Source organism: Trichomycterus rosablanca, chromosome 17, assembly GCF_030014385.1.
Source record: "Trichomycterus rosablanca isolate fTriRos1 chromosome 17, fTriRos1.hap1, whole genome shotgun sequence".
Lineage (NCBI taxonomy): Eukaryota > Metazoa > Chordata > Actinopteri > Siluriformes > Trichomycteridae > Trichomycterus > Trichomycterus rosablanca.
The window spans coordinates 25,059,190-25,082,304 of record NC_086004.1 but is presented as its reverse complement, the minus strand read 5'-3'; the positions used below and the strand labels follow the sequence as shown (position 1 = coordinate 25,082,304).

Here is a 23,115-nt window from a genome sequence, read left to right as displayed (position 1 = left end):
CCCACGGCCCTGTGTCTCATTTCTCTGTGATATTTGCTGCGTTCAGTTTAGCATTGGAACAGCATGAGGGCTCGACTTAGCTAAGCTCTTGGTTTGAAGATGCTGTTAGTAGTTTATAGTCATTTAGTTATTGCTAGAGGGGCAATTTGCTGGAGTGAGGGGAGGGGATATTAATTTATATATATATAATTATATATTTTTATATTTTATTTATGCATTTTCTCCCCTTTTTCTCCCGGTTAGCGCGTCCAATTGCCCGATTGCGTCATGCTTCCAGTCCACCAATGCCGATCCCTGCTCTGATTGAGGAGAACGAAGCTAACCCACGCCCCCTCCGACACTTGGGCAGCAGCCGTATGCATCTTGTCACCTACACTTTGACGAGTGCAGTGCAGCTCAGCACTGTGTACGGAGAGACACACCCTGACAGCACTCTTTTCTCATCGCTGTGCAGGCGCTATCAATCAGCCAGCAGAGGTCGTAATTGCATTAGTTATGAGAGAGAGACCCTATCCGGCTTAATCCCACCCATATCTGAACAGCAGGCCAATCGTTGTTCATGTGGCTGCTCAGCCTAGCCGGCAGGCAGAGCCATGATTTGATATGATGTATTCGAGATCCCAGCTCTGGTTTCAGCGTGTGTTTTTACCGCTGCGCCACCAGAGCGGCCGATTTAATAAATATTTGACATCTGTACTGGGTTTAAATGTATTAGACTAGACCATCCCAAACTGATCATAATTGATTTATTTTGAATCACATGTTTTTCTGTATAACCCATTTACACCTCAGCTTCTGCTCATGGACGTATGATCTTACATTCTTTTTTAAATCTTCTGAAGGAGAGTGACATTAATTGTTTCCTTAATAATGTCATCCGGGGCAGCACAGTGGCTAAGTGGGTAGCACTGTTTCCTCACAGCAAGAAGGTCCTGGGTTTGATTCCCAGGTGCAGCGGTCCGGGTCCTTTTTGCATGTTCTCCCAAAGTCTGTGTGGGTTTCCTCCGGGAGCTCCGGTTTCCTCCCACAGTCCAAAGACGTGCTAGTGAGGTGAATTGGAGATACAAAATTGTCCATGACAATTGTGTAACCAGTAACTATCTGTCCTGTCATGAGTGTAACCAAAGTGTGTAAAACATGATGGTAAAATCCCAATTTAATTAAATATGTAATGTTATCCTGATTCTATGTGGGTGTGGGTGGGTGTGTGTGTGGGTGTGAAATTGTGTGCGTGTGTGAAAGGCCTAAAACTATTGTCCTAGAATTTATTTATTTATTCTTCTTTTTTTCATTAATTTCTTGTCATCATGTTTAGACCCTCACACACACTCCTCATGTGCTCCAGTATATTAATGTGGCAGACGTGCTGCGGCAGAAATCAATATATCGATTAGACGTCTCCTTACACACAGCGTTATGTGTAAGATTTACACGTATGACTCTTCTTGAATTAGATCTGTTTCTGTTTGAAAGCACAAATCTTACAGCATATATCACGTGCACTTGTTCAGTGCATGCTCAAAATCAATATGAAATCACGCTGTATGAGTGTGCATGTAATGCGTTCGCTGTCGTATTTCTCTGTAAATAATGAATGTGCATGGTCGGTTTCGACAGCCTACCAGAAGTCATGGTGAACCGATCCATACAGCACATCTTCATCTAGGCAGTTCCACACATGCATACATACTGAAGGCCAAGATCATGTACAATCAGGCCAGAGACCTGGACCTACGCTCAGGAGAAACTATTCTGTTTTCTTTTCTCTTATATATATATATACAGTGTATCACAAAAGTGAGTACACCCCTCACATTTCTGCAAATATTTCATTATATCTTTTCATGGGACAACACTATAGACATGAAACTTGGATATAACTTAGAGTAGTCAGTGTACAGCTTGTATAGCAGTGTAGATTTACTGTCTTCTGAAAATAACTTAACACACAGCCATTAATGTCTAAATGGCTGGCAACATAAGTGAGTACACCCCACAGTGAACATGTCCAAATTGTTCCCAAATGTGTCGTTGTCCCTCCCTGGTGTCATGTGTCAAGGTCCCAGGTGTAAATGGGGAGCAGGGCTGTTACATTTGGTGTTTTGGGTACAATTCTCTCATACTGGCCACTGGATATTCAACATGGCACCTCATGGCAAAGAACTCTCTGAGGATGTGAGAAATAGAATTGTTGCTCTCCACAAAGATGGCCTGGGCTATAAGAAGATTGCTAACACCCTGAAACTGAGCTACAGCATGGTGGCCAAGGTCATACAGCGGTTTTCCAGGACAGGTTCCACTCGGAACAGGCTTCGCCAGGGTCGACCAAAGAAGTCGAGTCCACGTGTTCGGCGTCATATCCAGAGGTTGGCTTTAAAAAATAGACACATGAGTGCTGCCAGCATTGCTGCAGAGGTTGAAGACGTGGGAGGTCAGCCTGTCAGTGCTCAGACCATACGCCGCACACTGCATCAACTCGGTCTGCATGGTCGTCATCCCAGAAGGAAGCTGACGCACAAGAAAGCCCGCAAACAGTTTGCTGAAGACAAGCAGTCCAAGAACATGGATTACTGGAATGCCCTGTGGTCTGACGAGACCAAGATAAACTTGTTTGGCTCAGATGGTGTCCATCATGTGTGGCGGCGCCCTGGTGAGAAGTACCAAGACAACTGTATCCTGCCTACAGTCAAGCATGGTGGTGGTAGCATCATGGTCTTGGGCTGCATGAGTGTTGCTGGCACTGGGGAGCTGCAGTTAATTGAGGGAAACATGAATTTCAACATGTACTGTGACATTCTGAAACAGAGCATGATCCCCTCCCTTCGAAAACTGGCAGTTTTCCAACAGGATAACGACCCCAAACACAACCTCCAAGATGACAACTGCATTGCTGAGGAAGCTGAAGGTAAAGGTGATGGACTAAACCCAATTGAGCACCTGTGGCGCATCCTCAAGTGGAAGGGGGAGGAGTTCAAGGTGTCTAACATCCACCAGCTCCGTGATGTCATCATGGAGGAGTGGAAGAGGATTCCAGTAGCAACCTGTGCAGCTCTGGTGAATTCCATGCCCAGGAGGGTTAAGGCAGTGCTGGATAATAATGGTGGTCACACAAAATATTGACACTTTGGGCACAATTTGGACATGTTCACTGTGGGGTGTACTCACTTATGTTGCCAGCCATTTAGACATTAATGGCTGTGTGTTGAGTTATTTTCAGAAGACAGTAAATCTACACTGCTATACAAGCTGTACACTGACTACTCTAAGTTATATCCAAGTTTCATGTCTATAGTGTTGTCCCATGAAAAGATATAATGAAATATTTACAGAAATGTGAGGGGTGTACTCACTTTTGTGATACACTGTATATATACACCGATCAGCCGTAACATTAAAACCACCTGCTTGTTTCTACACTCACTGTCCATTTTATCAGCTTCACTTACCATATAGAATCACTTTGTAGTTCTACAATTACTGACTGTAGTCCATCTGTTTCTCTGCATGCTTTGTTAGCCCACTTTCATGCTGTTCTTCAATGGTCAGGACCACCACAGAGCAGGTATTATTTAGGTGGTGGATCATTCTCAGCACTGCAGTGACACTGACATGGTGGTGGTGTGTTAGTGCAGGTGTTTTCAACCTTTTTAGGCATGCGCCCCCCTTCGTGTGCCGAGCACGACTTGCGCCCCCACTCCCCTTGGTGGAACAGCACTCGGTCGCGTGTACCAAGCGCTAAGACACAGCAGTGCTGATGGAGTTTTTAAACACCTCATTGTCACTGCTGGACTGAAAATAGTCCACCAACCAAAAATATCCAGACAACAGCGCCCTGTGGACAGCGTCCTGTGATTACTGATGAAGGTCTAGAATATGACCGACTCAAACAGCAGCAATAGATGAGCGATCATCTCTGACTTCACATTTACGAGGTGTACCAACTAGGTAGTTGAACACGGTATTTAAAAACTCCAGCAGCATTGCTAGAAGACCGCAGGAAGACCACAGGATCAGGGTGTGGTGATCACGGTGAAAGAGGAATTGACTATGTTAAATTGGGAGAACAAGAGAAAAATGCATCAATAGAATAGCAAAAAAAATAAAAGTAAATAAATACTTCACTCAGTCGTTATGGTCATTATGGGTAAATTGTAGATTACTGCGTAAAAATTCAAAATCAAATCCACAACACAATAAAGTGTGTAAAAAGTCGAGGGTTTTGAATATCCTCTGTATCCATTGTATGCAGTAGACTAGGTGTGTGTGATAGATAGCACAAATCAGCTCGTTTTTTCCAGTTACAGTACGAGCATAAATTATTAATGCTGTTCTGTCATAAGGCCAGCTGATTGCAATTAGGTCATTAGGCTTTTATTTCTCTAGACTTCATTCCTACAGGACGTTACTGAATATTCACCTTTCATCACTGCTCATTTTACTATAGTTAGCAATTCATAATGAAATAATGTATAAAATATTTTTGTCTGTTCTCTTGTTTTATGATTTTTTTCCTTTTCCTACCTTTTTTTGCTTTCGTTTGCTCATGCCTCACTAAAGAATGTGAGGAGTGTGAGCCTCCGGTGGAGCTTCCAGTTTCTAGTAAGTGTCTATGTTTTAGTAAGCTGTTACACCCTTCGTGTGGTCAGTAAACCTTTTCCTTACATGTTCCTTACAACTCTGTCCTTCAGTACATATTAGCATTACAATCATGTTTTAGTTTCTACAAAGTAATTATATTAGATTAATTCTTTGTCTTTTTATACATGATTGTGTAAATCCTCAATGTCAGATTTTACATGCTGTCACAAATGCAGAACATTTTTTTTTGCAGTTAACAGTCTATTTCAATTCCAAAGACTATAAGAAAACTCTTTAATCAAAATGAAATGAACAGTCCAAGTTTTTCTTGAAAAACAGTTGGTCCAATAAAGCACACATAAGAAACAACACTTGACAAGGACTATAAACTAAAATATGAGAACTAGGCTCAGGTGGTGCAGCAGTAAAACACGCTAGCACACCAGAGCTGGGATTTCGAATACATCGAATCAAAGCTCTGCCATCCGGCTGGGCTGGACGGCTACATGAACAATGTTTGGCTGTTGTTCATCCAAGGAGGGAGCCGGATAGGGACCTCATAACTGATTACGACCTCTGCAGGCTGATTGACGGCATCTGCACAGAGTAGTGGAATAATGCTGATCAGGGTGTGGCTCTCCGTACACAAGGCTGATCTCATATGAACCTCATGCAGGTGAAAAAATGCAGTAGGCTACTGCTCACGTGTCGGAGGGGGCGTGTGACAGTCTCACCCTCTTCAATCGAGGTGGGGGTCAGCACCAGTACAGAGTAAGCATAACAAAATTGGGTGAAAATTGGACGCGCTAAAAATCGGGAGAAAATGCATCACAGCATCCTGCCGTGAATATAACCACTGTGTAAACACGACATAAAACATCTAAATTAATAAACAGACACCATTAATTTTACATCACACGCCACATGTAAAATTTTGTCCGACCTTTTCTTCCTCCCTCAGACACAGCCAAATATGTTTGTTAAGCTGCAAGTTTAAGCTCTCGTGTTCGGTTTCTGCACCAACCTAACACTCTTATTTATTTTTTATTAAGCATGCAATTAAATTGCGAGTGACTGTATATGTGGGTTTGGCAGTTGACTAAATGTTTTTTAAGTACAGTGGTTTCCTCTCTACTCCAGTCTCTGTACATTTTACTCACTACTTTCTCATAGCACTGTAACACAGCGCTTAAAGGGCAAAGCTGAAGTTGATTTTGTTCCACTAGATTAATTGTTTTGGTGAGTGTGTTATAGAGGGGCTGTGGGTTAACTATGTTTGTGTAGCTCAAAAGCTGACTCTCTTTATAGATTAACCCTGCTTTTTATCCCTCTGCTTGTAGGTCAGGGTCTAGCCAGCTGTGATAATTAGTGCACTACAATCTTCCAACTTCCTTTCAGGATCAGCGTTTTGTTCTCTTAATCGGACATGTTAAATAATTAAAGTTGGGCTGGAATCCTCATGCAGCTGTCTTGCATACCGCTTCCCATCACCACTCTTCTCCAAGGTTCTTGCAAGATTAGTGTGCAAATGTATTTTCATTCCCTTTCGTCCTGTTTCTTTATTTTAGCCTTAGCAAATGTCAGTTCGCACTCTGTGTCTGATGCCTGGTGGAATATAAATTGCTTGACTTTTTCTTCCTGTCCTTTAATTTAATTGTTGCACTTGTGGGCTGAAATAAGAGTAGTGGATATAGGCATTGATGTTAGACTGCATACACATTGACACTCCTGCATTGAGATGCTCTGCAGGTATGTTTGTGAGATTTATTTTTCTCACATCATTGGCAAGGTTGTGTCTCACACTATATACTTTATATTATTAAAAATACTCATGACACTAATTATGTGGAGTTCCAAACTCACAGCTGCAAAAAGCATTGTATTACCAAGCCCAATGCCGAGGGTCCAATGGAATGATGTAAAGCACCTCATCACTGGACTCTGGAACAGTGGAAACCTGTTCTGCAGAGTGACTAATCACACTTTTCTATCTAGCAGTCAGATCAATGAGTCTGGGTTTGGTGAATGCCAGGAGGATATTACCTGTCTGATTGCATTGTGCCAACTGTAAAGTCTGCTGGAGGACAGATAAAGCTATAGGGTTGTTTTCAGGGGTTGGCTTAGGCCCCAGATAAATTTTGGACAACTGTGTGCTTCCAGATATGTGGGAACAGTCTATAGGGTCTATAAAGACATGGCTGAATGAGTTTGGTGTGGAAGAACTCGACTTGCCCACAGATCTTTGACCTCAACCTTGTCGATCACTTATGAGGTGAACTTGAGCAGAGATTGTGATCCAGACCTTTTCGCCCATCATCAGTGGAAATTTGTTTTGCAGAGTGACGAATCACGCTTCTCTTTTTTGCAGTCAGATGGACAAATCTGGGTTTGGCGAATGCCAGGAGAACATTACCTGTCTCATTTCATTGTGCCAACTATAATGTCTGGTGGAGGACAGATAAAGCTATGGGGTTGTTCTTTAGGGGTTGGCTTAGGGCCCAGTGAGGGGAAAGCTTAATGCTTCAGCATACCAAGACATTTTAGAAGTGTGTGCGCTTCCAAATTTTTGGGAACAGTTTGGGGAAGGTCCTTTTCTGAGTCCACATGGCTGAATGAGTTGGTGTGTAGGACTTGACTTGCCCACGGAGAGTTGACCTCAACCCTGTCGATCACTTATGAGGTGAACTTGAGCAGAGATTGTGATCCAGACCTTCCCGCCCATCATCAGTGGAAATTTGTTCTGCAGAGTGACGAATCACGCTTCTCTATCTGGCAGTCAGATGGACGAGTCTGGGTTTGGTGAATGTTAGGAGAACATTACCTGTCCTGACTGCTCTGTGTCAACTGTAAAGTCTGGTGGAGGACAGATAAAGCTATAAGTTGTTTTTCAGGGGTTGGCTTAGGGCCCAGTGAGGGGAAATCTTAATGCTTTAGCATACCAAGACCTTTTAGACAAGTGTGTGCTTTCAAAATTGTGGGAACAGTTTGGGGAAGGTCCTTTTCTGAGTCCACATGGCTGAATGAGTTTGGTGTGGAAGGATACTTGCCCACAGAGAGTTGACTTCAACCTTATCGATCACTTATGAGGTGAATTTGAGCAGAGATTGTGATCCAGACCTTCTCGCCCATCATCAGTGTCTGAAATGCCTACCCAGAGTGGAAGCTGTTAAAGCTGCAAAAGGGAGATAGATTTAAAAATAGGATGTCATAAAAGCTCCACAAAACACACACATTTAAATTTTGTTTTATTTAACTGAATAACTTTGCTCCATTTGTAAATTGGTGCTGCTTATTTAGCTTACAGCAAAGAGAACTGCACACTCGTCAGCTTTAGTTAAAATGGGACGTTGCTACAAAATTATTCTAAATGTGTGTGCAATGTAATTTGCTGACTGGAAGCTAATATAATAATTTTAAACCATTTTATTTTGTTTAGCCTTTGTGTGTGTGGGGGGGGGGGGGTGCATATGTGTGTGTGGGGGGGGGGGGGTGCATATGTGTGTGTGTGTGTGTGTGTGTGCCCCCTGTGTATGTCTGTGTGAGTGCTGACCTCATTCAGCTTAGTCTTTACAGCTCTTCTGCTCTAATCTCCTTCTCCATGGCTGTCTCGCCAATTACCAATCTTCTTACGCTCTTACAGTGACCATGGAAAATACTGACTTACACTCTGTTTCACCCCCCCACACACACACACACACTGTATTCACACTAGAGAATACAGTATAGAACCACACACACACACACCTCATCCCTAGTTAAATGTGTTTACAGGATGTCATCACCTGACCCCTGGAGGTCAGCACATCAGTCACTCCTGAGTCTTCATTAAGCAGACTAACCCCCCCCCCCCCCCCCCCCCCCTTCCCAGCTTCATTGTTTTTGATTAATCACTGTTGTTGAGCCTGTTTGTGTCTGAGCCGAGCCCTCTGAAGTTTTGAGGCTCTGATTGACTGGTAGTGCAATTAACCACATGGCTAAATAACTCGTGCTGTATTTTAGCATAAACCTCTCATTAGTGCACATTAAGCACCGTGTTCACACTCTCTCTCACTCCGAGCGTGTTTTTGTTTAAACTACCCTGTGATTCAGTCGGGTTTAGTACACAAAGATGATTTTTTTTTCAGCCTCATCTTGTTAGTATATAAAATAATAATTCCTAATTTAATGCCTGGAACACATTTTAAAATTCTGGCACAGCGGCTGTGTTAGACTGGGTCGTTTGTGGACTATAAACACCCAGCAACATGTTGCTGTTACACTAAATAAGCATTAACAGATGGTCAAAGGTCAAAATGGGTTAAGGTTTGCTGATAGTTAAACAACTTAACAGCAACGTTTTTTAGTGCATGACTGAAAGAAAATTGAGAATTTGTACTTTTTGTAACAGGGAAGTTTTTGAAAAAAGTGGGGAAAACGACATTTACATTTAAATTTACTTTTTCGACAGTTAGCAGATGCTTTTATCCAAAGCGACTTACAGTACTCTGACAGTATATATTGTCTAAGCAATTTAGGGTTAAGGGCCTTGCTCAAGGGTCCAACAGTGGCAACCTGGCTGTGGTGGGGCTTGAACCAGCAACCTTTTGATTACTAGTTCGATACCTTAACCGCTAGGCTACAACTGCCCTAAAAACGGCAAAGCTGAAAACCAATATTAAAGGCACGATTAATGCTGATGGGTACAATAATACTGTTATTATTATTATTATAATTACACTGATCAGCCATAACATTAAAACCACCTCATGGTTTCTACACACAATGTCCATTTTATCAGCTCCACTTACCATATAGAAGCACTTTGTAGTTCTACAATTACTGACTGTAGTCCATCAGTTTCTTCAAATACTGTTTTAACCTGCTTTCACCCTGTTCTTCAATGGTCAGATCACCACAGGACCACCACAGAGCAGGTATTATTTAGGTGATGGATCATTCTCAGCACTACAGTGACACTAACATGGTGCTGGTGTGTTAGTGTGTGTTGTGCTGGTATGAGTGAATCAGACACAGCAGCGCTGCTGGAGTTTTTAAATACTGTGTCCACTCACCGTCCACTCTATTAGACACTCCTACCTAGTTGGTCCATCTTGTAGATGTAAAGTCAAAGACGATCACTCGTCTATTGCTGCTGTTTGAGTTGGTCATCTTCTAGACCTTCATCAGTGGTCACAGGACGCTGCCCACGGGGCACTGCTGGCTGGTTATTTTTGGTTGGTGGACTATTCTCAGTCCAGCAGTGACAGTGGTTTTAATGTTATGCCTGATCGGTGTATTGTACTTTGTGTGTTTCTCTTAACATTGTGATTATGCCTAACTGACTCTATTTACTGAGACACCCTAATCTGATAGACCTACAATTACATTACATTTGATCTTGCCCAGGCCCCCAGGACTCTGTTGCTGTGTCACCTGTGTCTTAATTGTGGCTGTTTTTCTTCAAAGAAAGCCATCAAAGAAATCCATGCCTTTAATGTTTCCTAGCTTACACTACCTTATCTTGTTTACAGTGCGAATGTCAGCGTTTGATCAGATCGGATCAGAATTTGGGAACTTTGAAATTGGAAGCTTTCATATCGAATCAGTTCTGATTTAAAGTCCTGATGCACCATAGAGGTTGTAGTTTTGTTTCCCCTGATATTTATTTATTTATTTATTTTTTTTAAGTCATTTTCCCCCCTTTTTCCTCCCGATTTAGCACACTCAATTTTGTTTTCCACTGCTGAGAGATACCAGATTGCTTTCAAGGAAAGCACGTCACTGTACACGCGTCTTCCGACGTGTACAGTCCTCCTCTTCTCAGCCCTGCTTTCTGCACAGGCGTCTCTTCCGCCAATCAGGGTCCTTACACAGTGTATGAAGACCCACCCACCCACACATAGTCCAGCCCCCACCCTGCAGATACGGTGGCCAATTAGTATCTGCTGTAGGCACTGCCAATTATGCCCGCCAGATGGCGCCCAGCCGACCAGTGGCAACACAGAGTTTCTTACTTGCTTACTTTATTCTAATTTTATAAATTCATCTTCAGTAACGTGTTGCGATGGGTCTGGCACCACCATGAATCACTGCGATTAAAGCAGTGATACCTTAAACAAGGCACCCAAAACGTATCCAATTATTTGGATAGCTAGAAGCAATTAGGAAAAGCAAACCCACCTTTGGCATCTTTTTGGGAGCTTAAAGGAAACGACCCTGAAGAAACACAGACAGACATGAAAAAAACATGACTGAGTGAAATAAACAATACCCATGCAGACTGATTAAAACTTTTCTAACTGTGTGTGTGTGTGGGGGGGGGGGGGTGATTGATACCAACATACATTCTTTATTTACACAAATGTAAAAAAAAAAAAAAACATAAAGAAAGATCAAAACACAAGGAAACCAGTATCAGTGGCGCTGCTGAATTACACATTAATTCACTCCTGCGTTACTCTACAGGATACCACAGCTGAGGTATTGCTATCATGTCGTTGTTCACAGCAGATGTGTATATTTAGGAATGTGTTGGTGCAGTGTTAAGAACAATGCTGTTATCTCTTCATGTTCATGAGTATGTGTGAGTGTGACTGAGTGTTTATATTTCACATTTTCTATTTATGCCATTTAACACAGTTTTATCCAAAGTGACTTTCAGTGCAAGTAAGTGAGAGTGGAAGGACCTTGCTCAGGGGCCCAACAATGGCAAATTGGCAGTGGTTGGGTCTGAACTACTGACTTTTCGATCAATAGTCCAATAACCTTAAACACTGAGCTACCATTGCCTTTATTTCTGATACTAATGCCTGTTCTGCCCTTTCGGCTCTCCACAGCCCGGCGAGAGGACGAGGAGCTGGAGGAAAAGAAATCTATTAAAAAAAGAATCAAAGAGCTGAAAGTGCTGGACCCAAAGATCGCCCAGAATCTGTGTAAGTTCACATCCTTGAGCTTCTTTTATATTATTATATTCTTGTGTATTTTTTCATCCACCTTAGCAGCTTCATTTAGCACCAAAGCTTTTATATTTCATTCATGCTGAACATTTTCTTTGGATCTCATGTTCCTTTTTATTAGTAGTCATTAATTCTAAAACTAGCAGTCATGAATTTTAAAACGTCATGAATTCTGAAACTATTTGTCATGAATTTTGAAACTAGTTGTCATAAATTCTAAAACTAGTAGTCATGAATTCTAAAACTAGTCATGAACTCTGAAACTAGTAGTCATGAATTCTAAAACTAGTCATGAACTCTGAAACTAGTAGTCATGAATTCTAAAACTAGTCATGAACTCTGAAACTAGCAGTCATGAATTCTAAAACTAGCGGTCATGAATTTTGAAACTAGTAGTCATGAGTTCTGAATTCAGAAACTAGTAGTCATTTCTAAAACTAGAAGTCATGCATTTTGAAACTAGTAGTCATTTCTAAAACTAGTCATGAATTTTGAGTTCTGAAACTAGTAGTTATGAATTCTGAAACTAGTAGTCTTGAATTCTGAAACTAGTCATGAATTCTAAAACTAGCGGTCATGAATTTTGAAACTAGTAGTAATTTCTTAAACTAGTAGTCATGAATTTTGAAACTAGTAGTCATGAATTTTAAAACTAGTAGTCATTTCTTAAACTAGTAGTCTTGAGTTTTGAGTTCTGAAACTAGTAGTTATGAATTCTGAAACTAGTAGTTATGAATTCTGAAACTAGTCATTCAGTTTATGTCAACAGCAAAAGATAGAACAGTTAGATAAATCAGAGTAGTCACAGTTCGTTTTCACTGACACTGAGCAAACACTGTGTGCTTAATACAATAATATAGTGTGTGTGTGTGTGTGGTAAATGCCATCAAGCTGCATGGTGCCCCCACTGTCAATAAACCTGAGTGATCGCACGAGAGAGACAGAACTATAGCAACCCCACATTCTTAATCACCACAGATCTCTATAATCTTGAATCCACAAGCTTTGTGCCTTTGTCTATAGTTGGGCTGAACAGTCCTGAGGGTCAAAACCAAGAGCAGCCAGATGAGCCAACATATCATAACCGGGCCAGCAATCTTCACCAGAGCATGAGAACACCAGACAACCCTCAGTTTTTTTTTTCCTCCCTCCTTTGTTTTCTCCTCATGCTTGTAATCTCGTAACAGATTTTGGAAGCTAAGTGAGCAGCAGTAAACCTGAGGTTAGAAATGGCCACAAGCAACCAGTGAGCAGAGATTTGAGTGACATAAAGCGAGAAATTGCTGCTGGTGTAAACGTAGAGTTAGGCAGTTGGGAGGAAAAGTAAGCCAGCGTCTTTCTCTCCATAAACCCCTGCAGTGGTGCTCAGTTCCAGATGTCACCCTGTTGCACACACACCAGCGTTTATCCCCCTCCTCCCTGCATCTGTTTATTAAGTCTCAGGCAATATTTTTCTTCCTGTCTCTTTCCTCGCGCGCACACACACACACACACACACACACAAACACACGTAAATACACTCGCACAAGCACTACTTTAACAGCCTTTCTACAATCAAGCACTCGTTAGTGGGGAAGGCTCTCTTTTGTTCCAGCCAGACTGTGCCCCTGTGCACATTTAGAGGTCCATAAATACATAGTTTGACATAAATGATGTGGAGGAACTCTTGTGGACAGCCCAGAGCCCTGACCCCAACCCAACTGAACACCAGAGCCAGACCGCCTCGTCTAACATGAGTAGCTGGCCTCACTAATGCTCTTTTGACTGTGTGTGCACTTTAAGATCATGTGAAAAGTGTTCACAAAAGTTTTGAGGCTGTTATAGCTGCAAAAGAGAGCGGCCCACATAGTGTATGCATTGTACAAGTGCTTAGGAATTAGAACATTAGCAAGACTTAATTTCTCTAATATGAAGCACCGTCCTTGGCATAAATGGTTGAGAGAATCTTACTTTTCCAATCACTTTAGTGTGTAGATATTTCATAGATTGTCATCATGCAAGTCTTTTTGTCAAAGGCCGTAATAAAGTGTCTCCTTTGTTTTGGTTTCAGCCATCTTCTTGGGTTCTTTTCGGTTGCCTTATGAGGAGATCAGGAGGATGATTGTGGAGGTAGATGAGGAGCAGCTCACAGAACCCATGATCCAGGTAAATTTTACTTTTAACTTCTTGATTTACAATTCACTGCTTATGATATTTCAATAATTTACTTTGAGATGAATTAAGTATCTTTCTATCTATCTGTCTGTCTGTCTGTCATCCAAATATCTATCTGTCTATCTATATATCTATCTGTCTCTCTGTGTATCTGTTTGTGTGTGTGTGTGTGTGTGTCTGTCTGTCTATCCAACTATCTGTCTGTGTTTGTATGTCGGTCTGTCTATCCAACTATCTATCTGTCTGTCTATCCAACTATTTTAGCTGTCTGTATGTCTATCTGTCTGTCTGTCCATCCATCCGACTATTTGTCTGTCTGTCTCTATCTGTCTGTCTATCTATCCATCCAACTATCTATCTGTCTGTTTATCTATATTTTTATCTGTCTCTCTGTGTATCTGTTTGTCTGTCTGTCTGTCTGTCTGTCTGTCTGTCTATCTGTTTATCTATCTAAAGTAGGGGAAGGAAAAAGAATATTAAAAAGACAGTTATTTATTTGTATTTACTCTCCTCCTAATCGTTAAGTTGAGATGTTTTTTGTCACACCTATTGTAACAGGTTTATAAAATAGATTTTATAACATACACATGCTTCTTGTGGTAATAGACACGGTTTAAAGAGTTTAGTTTGGAGGAACCCCAAAGGCTTCACAAAGTCCTGACTTCAACCCACTTAAGACCTTTGGGATGAGTTGGAGCACTAATTTTGAGCCAAGCTTTTTAAATCATTGTCAGTGCCCGACCCCACAAATGCTCTATTTTATTGAATGATAGACATAGATTTTCAACAACCTTATGGTTATGTGTGCACATACACATTTAGTCATGTGTGTGTTCTAATTATTCTGTCCTAACTGAGACTGTCATTGACCTCAGCAGTCTAATTCTCCAGATTTAATACTGCATCACACTATGATTTGTTGTGGACCTGCCTGTAACTCTGTGTGGTTTAAGGCATTAAAGCAGTGGAAATAAACATCACTGATTCCAGCCAGAGCACAAAGACAATGAGAGAAAAAGATGCCTGTAGCAGGCACATCAGCCAAGATCTGTTGGAGTAGTTTTACTTTTAGCTGTTAAGGTGAAAGAAAACGTATTTTTTTCAAGCCATCCTGCTTTTCCTTTGTACTTTCCTGTGTTGTGCTTGTTAGGTTTATCTTGTTAGAGGACAGCAAGGTGGATGCCATTAAGAGGAAACAGACCCATAGTGCACTTTGTGTTTTGTACAGTTTGCAGGAATCTTCTTGGATCTTTTAAAAGGACCCAGTTTCATTGTGGTTCACATTCTTGTTAGGTTCACATTTTTCTCTTGCAAGTTTGTTTTGCTGTAACTATCATGGTCAGTTCAGGTTCTGTATCTTGCAGAGTAATACATTTCTACTGACATACAGTATGTTAAGCACTTACACTTGGAGGCTTTTCACACGTTCTTTTGTTTCAAACCCAATAGTGTTAGACGCTGAGTTAAGTAGATTTGGGCATATAGACACGGCAGTAAAGCAGATTAACCCAAAAGTGACCAAATTACAGCACTACTGAACTACTGGATGAAAGTCGCAGCATCTGTAGGCATCTGTACTCTCATTTATAGGGTGGCACTTTCTGTGGCTCAGTGGGTAGCACTGTCGCCTCACAGCAAGAAGGTCCTGGGGTCGATTCCCAGGTGGAGCAGTCCAGGTCCTTTCTGTGTGGAGTTTGCATGTCTTCCCTGTGCCTGTGTGAGTTTTTTTCCCAGAGCTTCAGTTTCCTCCCACAGTCCAAAGACGTGCAATTGAGGAGAACTGGAGATTCAAAATTGTCCAGTGACGTTCAGTGTTGTGCCAGGCTGCTGTGGTTCTGGAAAAACTTGGACAGTTTCTTGGGCTTCATAGCTTGTTTTTTTTTTCTATTCTGGCAAGGCAGTGTAAATTGTTGTCCCTTTAGACCCAGGCGTGTGCTTTCATAAACTGTTTCATCAATTTAAGTTGCAAGAGGAGTGTGGACTTCAGTTGAGAAAAGTAGCAAAGAAATTCGAACCTTAGTTGAAGAACCACTGATCTTGATTAGAAAGGTCTATAAATACTGAAAGCCAGATATTCTAAAATCTTGGTTTGTGATCGTGTAGCTTACTGCTATTCTGTGTTAATGGTTGGTTATTAAAAGAGAATTTATTTTAGGGCTGATACCATTAGCAGCCAGCCGATATAGATTTCCTTTGCACAGGATGACAGATTATCGTGAGGATATTGATATATGACACTCTCCTTAAACGAGAGTGGACCGCATAGCAGTAAACCATTCATCTGCCTTTTAATGAACTTATTGGAGGGCGAATGAAGGGGAATGAGAGGATCTACTTTGGGAAATGCACACATTAATTGTAGGGCTTGTTGGCTGCATTCGTAATGGGGGCAAACATAAGGTTGAATCGAAGCTTCTATTTAAAGCGCTAGTGTTTGGTGTTTTGCTTTTGGGTGCATCCCTACCCACGGTGCACAGGAGGTCCTGTTGTGGAACTTGAACAATGATTGGCTGGCAGCTGGAACATGCCCATTAGGAAGATGATGCCCCTGTTTTGGGTTGAACATGTGCAGAATACAGCCTCTGCAGCTGTTTGTTTCAATGCTGTAATGAATTGATTTTGGGTATTGAAATTAATTTTATTTTGATACAGTCATTATGTGAGCAAACCATGGAAATCATTAGATTTGCTGCAAGGATATGTAATAACAAAGGAGCTATTACACAGCCAGATAACAGACAACAGGTTAATGATGCTCAAGTGATTTCATGTTGCTGTACTTTTTACTGGGGGTCGATCTTTTCCTTTTTTGGATTTTGTAAAATGTTAGAGATGGCCATGTACAGTCTCGGTCAAGGACGTAAATAATAAAAGGTTTTCAGCAAGTAATAATTTACATTTGGAGTGCAGAAGAGCATAATACACATTATTTTGCTGTTATTATTTCTCTTTTATTCTTTAGAATCTGGTGAAGCATCTTCCTGAGCAAGAACAGCTAAATGCACTGGCAAAGTACAAGAATGAGTATTCCAGTCTGTCTGAACCAGAACAGTTTGGGGTGGTGGTAAGTACACACAGCATGCTTATGATTTTAGAGAACACTGCTTGTGAGAAAAATGGTACAGAATTTCTGTCTGTGACTTAAAGTTGTTTTTAAAGTATGTAGACGCCTGTCTGTGAGCTTGTTGAACATCCCATTCCCAAACCATGGGCATTAATATAGAGTTAGGGTTTGCACGGCGGCTCGGTGGGTAGCACTGTCGCCTCATAGCATAAAGGCCCTGGGTTCGATTCCCAGGTGGGCGGTCCAGGTCCTTTCTGTGTGGAGTTTGCATGTTCTCCCTGTGTCTGTGAGGGTTTCCTCCCACAGTCTAAAGACGTGCAAGTGAGGTAAATTGGAGATACTAAATTGTCCATGACTGTGTGTGATATAACCTTGTGAACTGATGAATCTTGTGTAATGAGTAAATACTCTTCCTGTCATTAATATAACCAAAGTGTTAAACGTGACGTTAAAATCCTAATAAACAAACAAACTTAAGGTTATTTTAAAGTATGTAGACGCCTGTCCGTGAGCTTGTTTAACATCTCATTCCAAAACCAAACCATGGGCATTAATATAGAGTTAGGGGTGGCACAGTGGCTCGGTGGGTAGCACTTTCGCCTCACAGCAAGAAGGTCCTGGGTTTGATTCCCAGGTGGGGCGGTCCGGGTCCTTTCTGTGTGGTTTGCATGTTCTCCCCGTGTCTGCGAGGGTTTCCTCCAGGAGCTCCAGTTTCCTCCCACAGTCCAAAGATGTGCAAGTGAGGTGAATTGGAAACACTAAATTGTCCATGACTGTGTTTGACATTAAAGTGTAACCAGTAACTGCCTGTCCTGTCATGAATGTAACCAAAATGTGTAAAACATGATGTTAAATCCTAATCAAATAAAAAAATAAAAATATAGAGTTAGTCATAACAGCCTCCTTCAGCTATCCTGTCCTACACTCATCTAGAAAGGCTTTAACAAAGTTTTGGATTTTATCTGAGTAAATGTGTGGCACTGATGTTGGGTTACAGTTCATGTTAACTTCCCAACAGTGTTTAACAGGTTCAAGGTCAGCTGTAAGCAAAAACATCTAGACTTAATAAAAAGAAGAACTGTCCACATACTTTTGGCCCACATAGTGTATGCAGGTGCGTCTATGCAAGACGATGCGAAAGCCAGAGCGACTGAGACATCATAGCAATTATTACACCTTGCATGTTCCATTTATCTCCTCCTCCTGTCTCATTTCATCCAGCTCTCAAACCTGCTATTAGAGTGTGGAAGGTTTAGCTTGCTTCGTCTCTCGCTCCCTTTCCGTCCCTCTCTTTCTCTCTGCACTGATTTGTCTCGACATTAGACATTAGACACCTGTCACTGGTTCCCCGCATAGACAAATAACTAATCATAAGGCTCCACTGTTCACTGCGCTCATCAGGATGCTGACCTTATCAGTAGTTCACAGCAGTGGTGTGTCTGAACCCCTAATCACTGCCCCGTATGCATGTACATGCATGTAAGCTCATCCAGCTGAGGACACGTCCCAGCACGAGTCATTTCATACGGAGAATGATGATCACACGTGTCAGGATAGAGGAGATGGTTGAAAAATGGGTGCATGGGCTATTTCTTAGATCATTTTCAGACTTTCCACAAAATTTTAAAGGTCTTGGTTGGGATTTCTGCCTCTTCAATCACAAGAGCAACATAAATCCTCACAAGAACCTAAAGCTGTTCAGTGGACTTGAGGTTAGAACTTAAATTATTTTTAAACACCTATCAGCAGTGAGTGTGACCGAAACGAGTGAACTTTATGGGTCTGTCCGAAAACCTAGTGAGCTACCTTGCTGTCTACTGCCTATCTAGGCAGCTGCCTAAATAGAGAGAATGAATGAGAAGGCAGGTTATTTAGACACACTACCCAGGGTCATGGGCGGCCAAGGCTCATCGATGCACATGGGGAGCAAAGGCTGGCTAGTGTGGTCTGATCCAACAGACGAGCTACTGTAGCTCAAATTGCTGAAGAACTTAATGCTGGTTCTGATAGAAAGGTGTCAGAAAACACAGAGCATCACAGTTGCAGGGCTGTTTTGGCAGCAAAAGGGGGACCAACACAATATTAGGAAGGTGGTCATAATGTTATGCCTGATTGGTGTACATACATATGCACACATTCCTTACTTCTCGGTCAAAGTGTATTCCTGTTTTGCTCTTGGTGTTTCTGGGTGCTGTCAGACCCACCATAACCTTGATTTAGGATAAACTGCATTTGGATTGAATCTACTTTAGAGCTTCACTGTTACAACATGCACATCTGGCAGCCCAACAGGGACTCTGTGCGGTCAAGGTGTCGGCATTAGCGACAGAAGAGCCTGGAGAGTGGAGCGTGGTCCTTTTCATGTGCTGGACGGTCTCTGTGTAAAGATAGTTAAAAGACCTGATTCACACCTTTCGGAGGAGGCGAGTGCTAGCCTGCAGCCCTGTTCTCGGCCAGTGTGGGTGTCATGTTACTGTCAGAGGTCGCAGAGTGCAAATTGAAATTGAGTATATCTAATTTAAGACAGTGCAAAAATATATATACACACTTATGTTGCTTTGTTTTGTACTTCTGGTACTTTTTTTTAACAGTGACACTTTTATACAAAATAATAAGCATGGTTTTGTTCCCCCAAGCAACGAGTGTTATATAACTGTAAAGTTCAAAAAATGTGTTTGGATAGGTTTATGTAATAGACCATGACTCGAACATGGAATTTAAAAATGTGAATTTATTTTATTTTGCTTTTAAGTTTGCAGTTTTATAAATATATAGGAAATGTACACCGATCAGGCATTACATTATGACCACCTTCCTAATATTGTGTTGGTCCCCCCTTTTGCTGTCCCTTAAGCAACAAACTGATGCACTGTGTATTCTGACACCTTTCTATCAGAACCAGCATTAAGTTCTTCAGCAGTTTGAGCTACAGTAGCTCGTCTGTTGGATCGGACCACATGGGCCAGCCTTCGCTCCCCCAGTGAGCCTTGACCCTGTCTCCGGTTTACCACTGTTCCTTCCTTGGATCACTTTTGATAGATACTGACCACTGCAGACCGGGAACACCCCACAAGAGCTGCAGTTTTGGAGATGCTCTGACCCAGTCCTTCTCAAACTTGCTCATTTTTCCTGCTTCTAACACATCAAGTTTGAGGATAAAATGTTCACTTGCTGCCTAATATATCCCACCCACTAACAGGTGCCGTGATGAAAAGATAATCTATGTTATTTACTTCACCTGTCAGTGGTCATAATGTTATGCCTGGTCGGTGTATTTGGACAGTGCTGGTTTACATGCTTGTTTAACATCGTTGGTTGCCCCTCTGACACATGCGCAGTCCTTCGACCCCTTCATTTTTGCCCGTGTCTCAGTGGATTCACACATGAGGCTCATCCACTTCTGCACAGGCACCTCGTGCTGCTAACCAGGGTCCTTGCACAGCGTTTAAAGACCCCGCCCCCTTTTTAGTCTTGTCTATTCTCCACACAGCAGACTTGATGGCCAATTTTGTCTGCTGCAGGCACTGCCAAATGTGCCCACTAGATGACGCCCAGCCGACCGGTAGCAGAGTTTAGATTCGAACCAAGATTTTCAGAATCCCAATGCTGGTGTTCTAGCGGAATATCCCGCTCCGCCACCTGGGCCCCTTCTGATGGGCCTACGTTTTTGTTTTGTAATTGCCATGTTGATTCAGGTGAACGCTTGTGAAACACAGCCAGAGTTTTTACACTTCAAACTGGAAGTCGGGCTGCAAGCTCACGAACCGCTAAGTAGCAAATGATACACCGAACTCGGTCAGAGAGAGAAAATTAGTCAACGCTCCTGTTGCCTCAGCAACCAGCAAATCTGTCTGCTTTCAAGAGGTGTGTGTTCACAGGTGGACAGAAATGGGAATCAGAAAAATCAAGCCACACTAGAGTCCCACCAGTGAGCAGAGTGTGTTGATGAATTTGTCCCAGCATGCATGTGGAGGGACTGTTCTACACCGGACACAGTATTTGTTCAGTGTCGAAACACAAACACGCACTCTTCTCCTCCTCTGTCCTGTAGTGGAGGTGCAGGGTGACTGTGTGATGCTGTATGAAGAGTAGATCTGTATCTGTGATCTCTTCTGGCTCCTCTAACATGTCAAGCTCTGCAATGGTTATATTTGCAGCACCTACAAACACTCACGCCTTGTTCTACCAGCATATAATAATAATAACAACAACGGATGTAGCATGTAGTTTCTAGGTGCTGCAGTAAATTGCTGAAAATTGCTTTAATGGCAACACCAGCAAAGAACAATATTCACCGTAGCAGTACTGTTTTTTTTGCTTTCTTTATTTGTTCTCAGTAACTATCAATAACACATTTCTGTGTAAGGTTGATCAACACTGCACAAAATGGTTTGTCAGTAACTTTTAAGACTTGCTAAGCATAAAAGAATCTAAGCAGCTCATACATCTGATATGTGGATGGCAAAGGGCTTTGACTGAAGTGTAAACAAAAAATTGAAGTTGTATTAGAAGTGAATCAACAAAAACAAGATAAACAAGATAATCTGACTCAGTCGTTAACTCAATTAGAAGTTTAGCCATCACAGTTTGGCCCTTGTCAAACTCGCTTAAATCCTTACGCTTGATCATTTTTCCTGCTTCTAACATCAACTTTAAGGATAAAATGTTCACTTGCTGCCTAATATATCCCACCCACTAACAGGTGCCGTGATGAAGAGATAATCAGTGTTATTCACTTCACCTGTCAGTGGTCATAATGTTATGCCTCGCCGGTGTATTTACTCAACATTTGTGCCCGTGTTACTCAACATATTGACTAATCCAAATTTGTTTCTGCTTGGATAGCCACTTGAAAGTAGAAAGACTGAGATGTAAAATGATTACATTAAAATAACTGTTGCAGAATTAAAGTGTCAGTATCCTTAGTTAGAGATGATATTTTATTAGTATATATAGTTTGGGTGGAGTTCTCTGTTGTCCTTTTCAGTACTGTATCTGTTCAGCAGCAGCTTTAATGTTCAAGAACTACAGTGAGGACAATAATATCTAATGGTTGGAAATAGATCTTGCCATATTAATCTTTCTTCTTTATTAAGTTACTTAACTCCATGCTGGATACACTATTGCCAATCTGTTTTCATTTCAACCAATTACCCCTCGATTTCCTGCTATTCTCACACATACACACACTCACAAACTCAAACAAAGCCAAAGTAATATGAGCTACTGGTTGGACAATAAAACTTCAATAAATAATCTGCTTATTAAATATTTATCACCAGTTTGTATATCACACGCGGCCACGTGTGTGTGTGTGTATATATATGTGTGTGTGTGTGTGAGAGAGAGAGAGGTGTGTGTGTGTGGCTGTGTAATATATAATCATGGCCTGCGAGAACATTTTCTCTCACTCTGTCCAAAAGGGCGCTCTGACATCATTACTAGTGCTCCGGAGCCTCTGCTTTTAGAACGCAATATTTCCTAATTTAACCTAATTGTGTAACGCCCGTAATTCGACGCCGCCTGTTGTGTCTTCTCGTCTGTCCCCGCTCGCTCCCCCACAGCCGCTCACGCACCAATTAACTTCAGCAGAAGGAGCCCAGATCACATCATTGCCAACATCCATTACTATCGCCTAGCAACACAAAAGCTACGGCCTTCGTCACATAAATAGCTTTTTAAAATGCCAGGCCCAATAAGGCGTAGTTAAATCGCTGAAAGTCATTTCAGAGGTGTAAAAAGAAAGCTGTAAAGTTTCAGAGCAGAAGTGAAAAAAGGTTCAGTTTTAGTCTGGATGTTATTGACCGTGGAATCCACTGAGACTTAGTCTGCTTCACTCTAATTAAATAAAGCTGGGAATGCTTAGATACTAGAGATTGTACAGTTAAAGAGGAGCCTGTAAAATCAGTGATGCAAAAAACAGGAACTAAAATCAGAACTGCTGGATAAAAACTGATTTTTAGAAATAAATAAATAAATAAATAAAGCAGGGGATTCATCCAGATATTCTGAAGAGGTCATTACTAACTATCCTTCCCCCAATTTTCTCCTCAATCTAGTCGTATCAAATTACCCTGATTGTGTTATTCTACCCCTCTACCAATACAACCCTCCATTGCTGACACACGCCCCCTTTCCGACACGTGTGCAGTACTGACTGCATCTTTTCACCTGTTCATATGTGGATTAGCTTTGTGTATGGAGAGCCACACCCTGATCAGCATTATTCCTCAACTCTGTGCAGGCGCCATCAGCCAGCCAGCAGAGGTCATAATTGCATCGGTTATGAGGAATTCCCTCCTGCACCATGTATGAACAACAAGTCGATCATTGTTCGTGTAGGCGCCCAGCCTGCCGGTAGCAGATCTGAGATTCGAACCGACA

General features: G+C 41.8%; 1 protein-coding gene across 4 annotated transcripts in view; it reads left to right on the top strand.

Annotated features, from left to right (window-relative positions):
• The window catches only part of diaph3 (diaphanous-related formin 3), a 336,289-nt gene that overhangs the window by 167,509 nt on the left and 145,665 nt on the right, over nt 1–23,115 (top strand). For all 4 annotated transcript variants that reach the window (XM_063013308.1, XM_063013307.1, XM_063013310.1 and 1 more), the window contains exons 17-19: nt 11,394–11,489; nt 13,564–13,658; nt 16,630–16,731. In XM_063013308.1, the coding sequence (XP_062869378.1) occupies nt 11,394–11,489; nt 13,564–13,658; nt 16,630–16,731 (293 nt within the window). The remainder of the gene's footprint in view (nt 1–11,393; nt 11,490–13,563; nt 13,659–16,629; nt 16,732–23,115) is intronic.